The following is a 9,612-nucleotide window of genomic DNA, read 5'->3' as shown; positions in this document are numbered from 1 at the left end:
AATTCCTTTCCCCCTTTCTTCCTCTCTGGAGATTTTAATCTCACCATGCTCGTCCTAGCCTTCCAACAACCTCTTCCCCTGCCTGAGGGGTCCTTGTCGATGTCGATGGGGTGATGAGAGCCCAGCCCTGCTGGTAGTTGTGGCGTGTATCAAGAACCAGCACCTTCGGGACCCTGGTCGGGTAACGTGCATTGACCCCGGCATCAGGATGCGCAAATAGAGGAGAAAACTTGCAAACTAATGCAACACCTGCATCGGAGGCGGGCACCAGACTGTACCACGCAGTGCTATAATTGTGAAAAAAGGAGCAGTGGAAACTACTGAAACTAACCAAATGGTTTCAAATATAAGCCGACTGGGATCGCTGTCGATTACTTTGGCGAAAGCTGAAGAGGAAAGGCTCATTAAGAAATACGCGGCAGTTGTAAAACGCATGCGATCGTCAGCAAAGGGGTGAAAAACGGGCTGATAGAACTGGAGGAGCTCCTATACAGAATTATACGTGGACATGGAGAGTAACAGAAAATCCGCGAGAAGGAGAAATAACCGCACCTCCCGACGAAAACACTACAGCACTGCAGAGCGAACTGGTGGAAAAACGAAAGGAGCAAGGGGTATCAGAAAAAGACTTCACTCAGGTACTCTCTTCACGGTTTAAAAGAGGAAGGCGAAGAGGGACAACAACACGCTGCGTCATTAGAAAACACCTCTGCTTAAAATTAAGGCGGACATGAAGGACGGAGCACCAAAAGAATACGTGAGGAGGAGGACAACTAGACCGCCAGCTCTCCTCGCAAGACTTTTACGGAAGTCCTCAGTGAAATCCGTTAGAAGATCAAACCCGAAGATAACGGAGTATAACTCCCTTCCATTCGTAAAATGAGGAGTGATGGAGTCCTAGTCAAACTAGGTACGAGGACAACAAATAACGCTACGTTCTTAGAAGCTTCTGGAAGAGAAAGCTTTGATTTCCAGCACGTGCCCTTTGGAAATCCAACACCTTCACTGCCTCACTCCTACCACATGTTACAGATGCTTGAATTATGGACACACGTCTCCAACCTGTCGCGGACCCTCCTTAGGGTTGTTGCCCAAGGCTGAGGGGCCGGCTTTGTCTGGATTCGGTGTTTAAGGATAACGTTTTTCAGTGTCTATCTTATCCGGAATTAGACGATGCCGAACTTTCGACGATAGCTCGATGCTTCGGAGAACGCTATCTTGGGCACAGACAGGCGGATCCTGGTCGAGATTGACTTCAATGCCTGGGCACTTAAGTGGGACATGCCCCACTCACACTCCAGAAGGAAACGAATTCTCGAAATGGCGGCGAGAAGGGGACTGGAAGTTTTAAACTCAGGATGCACCTCAACGTTTCGGCGCCAGGGCTCTGAGGGAAGCATTCCAAACGTAGCCTTCGCGTCATAGCCACCGATGAATGGGTGGCAAATTCTGGAAGACTTTTTGGCAAGCGCCTGTATATACATTGCCTTCGAAGTGGTGGACACAAACTCACGGTGTGCGCAAACCTGGCGCTCTTTTTTCGCCCTACCTCCGGGTTGTGTGTTTTGTAATGAAGTTGTGGACAGCGCCCATCATACTTTTTTTTCTTGTGGAAGGTGAAATGGGATTCGTCAGCAGCTCTATTTAAGCACAGTGAATCTCTCTCTAGACAACAGGTGGAGTCGTGTTTCCCATTACGTTCGGGCGCTTCGAGATAGAGTTCGACCGGTTACAGGGGAGTCCTTCAACGAACATGTCCCTTTCGTTGGTTAAAGCAATTCCCTGATTCGCGCTTCACAAGACGGAAGAGTTCTAGGACTAGCCCGAAGTAATGTGACAAACGGTTCCAGGCTAGCTCTCTGATGATGGGGAGATGTTTAATTTCAGTCTGACGTGCTGTTGCGGAAATCCAATAATCTATGTGTAAATGAATTCATCTACCCCGTTTGTCCGTGGGTCAAACACACAACTTCTTTAAAGCCAACAAAGAGAATGACGCAACCATCATTGTGTGAAACCAAACTCTGAGAAGGCTTTTCCCGTGCATAAAGGGCAGTTTACTCAAATAGTTTATCTAAAACGTTCAGTGCAGATACAATTCCCCCAATTGCCAGCCGATGCATCTGACCGATCAATAGGAACAACCGTGGAGTAATATGGTCGGAACTCACTTCTTAACGCTGCTACTGAGAGGAAGAGCGAGCCAGCCTGTTCGTTTTCAATTGTACTATTTTTACCGTAGGTCCGATCGTGGTGATGGTCAGACAGAGCCAGCTAAAGGCTCACGAGCGCTTGCAAGGGAGATGAGGATCGACGATCCGACGGACACTAATGTTGATAAATCTGCAGCACTCGAAGTACACCATTGCTAATCTGCATGTCTTCCTCCTAGAGCAAGACATCGACAGTGCACTAATGGCGTCGGAGGCGACTGAGCCATCAAAGAGCTCCAAAGCAAATATTTTAATTGGTTCCACAGCACAGGCGACGTTGATCAGGACAGAACTGACATGTATCCTCTCCTCTCAAAGGATTTCCTCGAATTACACGGCTCCCAACCGATCAGCTCCGTGAGAATAATTGTAGCATTTGGCGAGCACATAGCAATAAAGAAAGTCAACCTGTTGATAGGCTACGGCGCCAATGTAAAACATAACCTTTGGGGCAGCTCGAAAATCAACGAGAGAGGTGAGTCATTCTTTCATTTTATTATTATTACAAACTTATCGTTGCGTAATAGGGGCAGTACACCAAACTTGCACTTCCCCAGTTCGGAGAACTGTATCGGTTGGGAGGAGGTCCTTAATATCAACCTACTAACCGACAATGGGATTCTTAGGGTGGAGAGCTGAAGAGTGTCTGATCAGAGATCCTTCTGAGATAACATGTGGATACTTTTTAGTCTAGATCTCGCCGCAGAGATCGGAGCCTTGCTTGGAGGGTATGCGGCCACCCCAGCCGTTCGAGACTATCAAGCCGGTAATTACCGAGGATAAGATTGGCAGGTCTATAAGCAGTTTCTCCGTATATAAATGACCGGGCCCAGATGGCATAATGCCAGTCATGCTACAGAAGCAGCAGGAAAGGGTTGTGTCGTTGTTGTTTAGATTTACCAGAGCTGTATCTCTTTAGGATACGTACCACAGTCCGCGAAGGACTTTCGACAAATCAGCCTCACCTGTTTATTGTCGAAGACGTTGGAGCGCGTCCTGGACCTCCACTAGAAGACGATTATGGAGAAAACGCCTTCTTTAAGTCCCTGCATGCCAGCAAGGAAAATGCCCAGAAACTGCTCGTCACGAGATAATTCACACTGCGGTACAAGCAATATACTCTAGCTGGCTTCTTGGAGTAAGGAAGCTCTGACCAGTGTTGGATTGGAGGATATCTTACGCATTAGATTATAACAATACTAAAAACCAGGATAATCCAGTTGGAGAGTGACCAGAGCTTTGAACAGAAGCAGGGCGTGCGCCATTTCTCCATTAATATAATTAATAGTAATAAACGAAATTTTGCGAATATTTGACAGCAGAAGGGTGAAGGTAGTGACGTATGCCGAGGAGTTAATGATACTAGTGTCAGGGAAGTTTCCGTTCATTATGAGCGACATCATAGAAGGAGCGTTGCCAAAGGTGGGCCTGTGGGTCGTAAAACGGAACTAATGTTATTCTCCACCAAGTCAAGGGTATTGCCTTCTATGCCTGCAAGGAAACTTTTGCAAAGAAATGGGGTTTCTGGCTGAGGATGATTCTCTAGATGTTCACGGCTGTGGTGTGTCCAATCTTAACGTATGGCTCTATTGGCAGGTGATGGTGGCAGGCTTTGAGCAGAAAGCACAATAGAACGAAGGTTAATAGGATTCGGGATTCAGGCATAGAAACAGAGGCAACAGATTGGCTAGGCGAGACACTGCTCTTAGTAGTCCTTCGGTGGGTACAGTCGGTGTCTCGCTGGCGACTGTCAAGGGCGAAATCTAGACGCATTACTAAGCAGCCGGGGGACTTAGATGGCGAAGGCTTACCACCTGTGCTAGGTCAAGGAGGATTTGGTCCGCTTATAACATAGCCCGATCGCGAGAGCTCCTGTGCCAGACGCGTGCAAATGCATACAAGATTACGGCGACCTTCACGGGGCATATAGGGGACCATGTCACCAGACTCGACATACCTTGCAATTAACATTTTCGAAACTGCGAAGAAGGCGGGGGCCTCAAGCACTTCCTCTGCGATTGCCCACCTGTAGCTAGAGTCAAGCTACGGACACTGGGCAAATAATTCATTAAGGACCTCAGAGAGATTTCCAACTGCAGGGTGGGAGAACTACTTTCCTTCGTGAATGCTACGGACTTGCTCTAAAGATTTGAGCCGGCTGGACTCTGCCTCCTTACTCTCATAACAGCAGTCACGGTCCTAAGAGTTTCTGCCATCAAAACCGCGCACCTACCATTTTCGATAGGCAATGACAGGAAGTGTGAGGCCAATCACTATCTAAGGCGCTATTGGAGTTTTGGTGCCGAAGAAGTTTTTAAAATTGCATATTTTTTATCCTCTTAGTCGCCTTTTCCGACAACATAAATTTCAACTTTCCGGCCTCATGGTTCATCCAAAAGTGGTATGCTAACACTCATCAGCTTTCTTTGTAATTTGTTTAAAAATCTGACTGTTCAGTTAAGCCACCCGCTTAAATTTTCTTTCTCCATAAAGTCGTCATTAAAAACACGTTTTCAATTGCTGGAAAAGAGATAAACGAAAAAAATTCATAAAACCCATTACAAAAGTGAGTCCAAAACACCAAACACCCAATTCGTCTTAGCCAAATATTGTACCGAGTATGGAGGGAGCGATGAATTCGGAAAGAAAAAAAAAACCCGAAAACTTGAAAACCAAGATCTTATCTATTTTCTGGTACATCAGATATTAAAAAGGCACCGGCCGCCACGAGTAAGGTCAGTTCCACGGTTTGATTATGTGCCACACGCAATTGTGCACCTCTGACTGCCTTGATTGCCAAATAGACTGGAAAGACTTTTCTTTGATGCTGGTGCATCCGGTTCTTGACTTCACCACCGGAAGGTTGCCAAATCAAACGCAATATTCGCGAGTTAGTATCAGCCTCAGATACTTTTGCAGAGTTGAGATGATCCGCAGCGATAAAATTTACTGAGTTGTGGGGCCTTTTCTTTAGAAGAAATTTGTTTTAGAGGAACATATTATTAGTCAATAATTTACTACCTTCGATAATGGCAAATGATGTTTGATTGAAGAAAACCTGAATCTTGAAAACAATGCCATAAAGATGCTATCGTGTCGAGACTATGTTTTTGTCAAAATTATTTTCGAATCGAAGGACAGCATGCTTCATTTCAACAGCTCTTCAAAAGAGCTTGCCAGGTGACATGCTCTCAGAATAAACATGTTGGCTCATCTGCAGCATTGATGATGGTACCGGAAAGATGGTTAGCAAAAGATCCCAAAATAACGGGTTGACTAATTGCACTTGAAATACTGCCTAATCGGCGGCTAGACAAATTCGGTTGTGATTCTCATTAATTCGTGGAATGTGGTTTTGCATGTATTTATCAAGATAAGATAATTCTGGAAAAAACATTTTCCAAAATGCTGGTGGGAACCTTTTGATTGAATTGAAAAGCTGTTTGCACCCCTCTGAACACACATGTAGGCATGGCCATAATTCTATGAAATATGTAAATTATGTTCTCCAAGAAAATATCTTTTGAATTGAACTTGAATACAAATTTTTTGATTGTATTTAGATGCATCATGACTAGTCCCAAGCTTGATGACTGGACCTTATCAAAATTTCTTACTTTACTCTCCTTATCCCTTCAAAAACACTAGAATCATTCCACAGAATCACCACCAAACACTGAGAACCATCACTGAAAATCTGTTGGAAAATTTCCACGAAAAATCGGAAACGCGAAAATATGCAAAGCTACCACCTTCAACTTTATTGTGCAGAGTTCAGTTGAAAAATCACGAACAGCACCTTTGCTGATCGAACAAGTCCGTAATTCAAGGTAGTCGATCGACATTGATGACCTTTACGGCGCACAATAGAAGAGGTAACCTTTCCGACAAGAATCTGTTGGGTTTGATAAACTTGCCGCTGCGGTGAGAAGACGGAATCTTCAATGGAATGGAGTTCAATCGAATTAAGATTTTCTTCCGTTTAATTTGTATTTGTTTTGTTGCTTCTGCTTCTGGATCTGCATTCAATAGATAGACAAGGAAGCGTTTGGGCTAAAACAATCTTAGATCCCCGAGACGTATAGGAATTTGGAAGTTTGTCTGTTGATTGAACACCGTACTCCAGTTAGGATAAATACAAGGGATAAGACATCCACTCTGAGACCCATACGAGCCCCTCTAAGATAACATTGATTTCAGTCATTTCACTGTATTTCTATTCCCGCCGCCCCTAAGGCCTAAGACCTCTTCAGGAGGATCACTTCCTTCGTCCTTCCCATGCTCAGGCCTAGGTAACCAATAATTGGACATACCTCCTTTGTTCAGCATCATCCTTATAATTATTATTCTGTTAACGGAAAGTCGCACCGCGTCCTTGAAGAACTATTGTGCCCCTTTTACTGGTTATAGTGTACCTATTGATCATAGTATCCCAAGCAGGCCTGTAACTGTTAGGAACTTTAGTATGTTCCCTACTCCCAGATCTTTCAGCTTTGCATCTGGTATTAAGTGTAAGCATCATCCTTATCTCCATTCCAGCATCAGAGAAAATTCTGGGTCTGAGGCTTCAGCAATCTGAAGGGTGGCAGTGAACGCGCTGTGTCGTGTAAGTGCACTGGTGGTGAAATCATAATTGCAATTAAAGATCAACCCGGCGCACCATATGACTGCGTTGCCCTACGTGTCCCTCGCCTAACTCCCACCCGTTTATTGCATTTTGTATCTACATCCCCTATTCTAGCCCTCTGTACGAAGGCTTTTTTGGTCTCCCCTTACTGCCAAATTCCCTTTCCTCCCTCTCTTCCTCTGCGGAGATTTTAACCTCCCCATGCTCAATTCGCCTAGTTGTCCTAGCCATTTTATTGTTTCTGTCACAAACGAGCAATCGCGACCACAACGATGGGTAGCAAAGAGTCGAGTTCGAGACGCCGACCGATATGGACCACAATATGTTCCGTGTTTAAAAACGTGAAATAAACAATTCTTGTAAATCAGTTAAAGACTTTGCTTTCTGTCTCGGCCCCTTTGACAGATCAGAAGTGGGATCTTCCTTTTCGGTTTCGGTGAATGCAAAATGCCGCGACAAAAATTCGCAATTGCAGATTTAACGTGCCCGGTATTACGGAAGTTGCTGCGCGACCGGGAGTTGAGATCGGCCGGGCGAAAATCGGATTTAGTGAAGCGGTTGATCGACAGTGAAGGTAGCGATGAAATCGAATTATCCGACAACGAAATCGAGGACAATGACGACGACCTTCGACAGACGGTTTCCGCTTTGGTGGAAAATGTGGCGTCAATAATGGCGGCCATTAAAAATGGCCAAGTCGGTGTACCACCCGTACCACCTGTTCCACCCGTTCCATCAGCTGTCCTACCCCAGGACGATGATGCTATTGCCGAAGCCCATCATCAGCGCACACCATTCAATATTACCGCACCGACTCATTCAACGGCTTTCGGCGATATCGAGCCGACACTACGACAGCGCAACGAGACGATGACGTCAACTCGTCAACCGACCGCGGAATACGTATTTCAACCACGAGATGTTATCGGGATTCTACCAACATTTAACCCGTTCGACGATGTGTCCCCATCAGCCGAACAATTCATCGACCGAATTGAAAAATTGGCTCAGGTATATCACTGGGAGGAATACCTCGTTCTGTTTGCCGCTCAGGCTAAGTTGAAAGGCCCGGCGAAACGATGGATTGACGGATTGCAAACGACGTTTGCAACGTGGGAAGAATTCTCCAAAGCGCTAATTGCAGATTTCCCCAGTCGATTTACGACAGAAGATATGCGACAGCGGCTCGATAGCAGCCGTCGCGCACACAACGAAACAATCGAAGAATATTTTTTCCGCGTCTGCGCAATGGGACGACGGGCGAAGCTTGACGACGAAACGATCGTGTATTACATACGACGAGGGCTTTGTATGAAACCATTACAAACTGCCATAGCCACGATGCATTTCAACACGCCGAGCGAAATGCTAGTGGCCATACCACGATTTGTAGCGAACGATCCGGGAACGAACGATAGTTCCAATAGCGTTCGGGGTGAACGAACAAATATACTCCGATCGCCGCCGCTGCTGAATGCTGCAAATCAAAGCTCGAGGCTATGTTACAATTGTTTCGAAAGAGGGCATTTGTCGTTGAACTGTCCGAAGCCGCAACCAAGACGACGATGCGTGAAATGCAATAGAACTGGCCATGTGCAGAATGACTGCCCGACAGCCGCGCGAACAGAAGCCAACCGCCGAGAGACAATAAATCCTATAGCACAACACACAGACAACAAATTGCTAACGAAGCCAGTGGAAATAGGCGACGATGAATTTGAGTGTATTGTGGACTCAGCAAGTAGCTGTTCTTTGATCAGACAGTCTGAGGCTCAACGAATTGGACAGATTAAACAATTCGAGCCAGCACAATAACTTAAAGGGTTCGGTGTAGCGGTGGTACCTTTGCAATAAGAAAATAATTGCAACAATCAGAATTGACGACGTGATACTGGAGGGAGTTTTGTATATCGTGGACGACGAGCAGATGGATAAGCCGATACTCATTGGAACCGATATTCTACTGCAAGAAGGTAGGTGCTGCACAATTCGTGGTCGTGAATTTAAAATGAAATCGGAATTCGAGAACATACGAACCGGACCAATATCATCAATCGATAAAGAACAACTGTCTGAAGTATTGGAAAAACGGCATAAGTGTTTTTCTACTAATTTATCAACGATCGGTCGTTCAAATTCCACCGAAATGGAAATCCGTGTTACAACCAGCAAACCAGTCAGTCGACCGCCTTACAAGGTTCCGTTCCCGAAGCGATTGAAAGTGGAAGAAATGATCGACGAGCTACTAATAGCTGGAATAATTCGACCGAGCGAGTCGGAATATTCATCTCCGGTGATACTGGTCGCGAAATCAGATGGTACAGACCGGCTTTGTATCGATTATCGAGCATTAAACGCGATTACAGTGAAGGAACCATTCCCAGTTCCCAGTGTGGAAGAGCAAGTGGCACAATTGGCCGGAAATTCCTTCTTTACTACGCTGGATTTCATTTCAGGATATTACCAAATCCCGATTGCCGAATCATCGAAAAAGTATACGGCTTTCGCCAATATGAATTCAACGTAGCTCCATTTGGATTGACCAACGCTCCATTCAAATTCCAAAGAGAAATCCGAAAAATCACATCGAGAATGAAACGACGAGTAGTATCTTATGTTGACGAAATCATCATACCGAGCAAAAATATCAAAGAAGGCTTGGAAGCGTTGGATGAGTTCTTAGGAATATTAGCGGAATTCGGTATGACATTAAATATAAAGAAATGTACATTTTTAGCGACCGAAGTATCCTTTTTGGGACATCGAATCACT

General features: G+C 45.3%; 1 protein-coding gene across 1 annotated transcript; it reads left to right on the top strand.

The window, feature by feature from the left end:
* The first annotated feature begins 7,287 nt into the window (after positions 1 to 7,287).
* Positions 7,288 to 8,655, top strand: LOC119646129. Its single transcript, XM_038046479.1, has one exon. The coding sequence runs from the start codon at positions 7,288 to 7,290 to the stop codon at positions 8,653 to 8,655; it is 1,368 nt and encodes a 455-aa protein (XP_037902407.1).
* Positions 8,656 to 9,612: the final 957 nt, after the last annotated feature.

Source organism: Hermetia illucens, chromosome 1 (assembly GCF_905115235.1).
Source record: "Hermetia illucens chromosome 1, iHerIll2.2.curated.20191125, whole genome shotgun sequence".
In the NCBI taxonomy this organism is placed as follows: Eukaryota; Metazoa; Arthropoda; class Insecta; order Diptera; family Stratiomyidae; genus Hermetia; species Hermetia illucens.
This window is presented reverse-complemented; position numbering and strand designations above follow the sequence as displayed.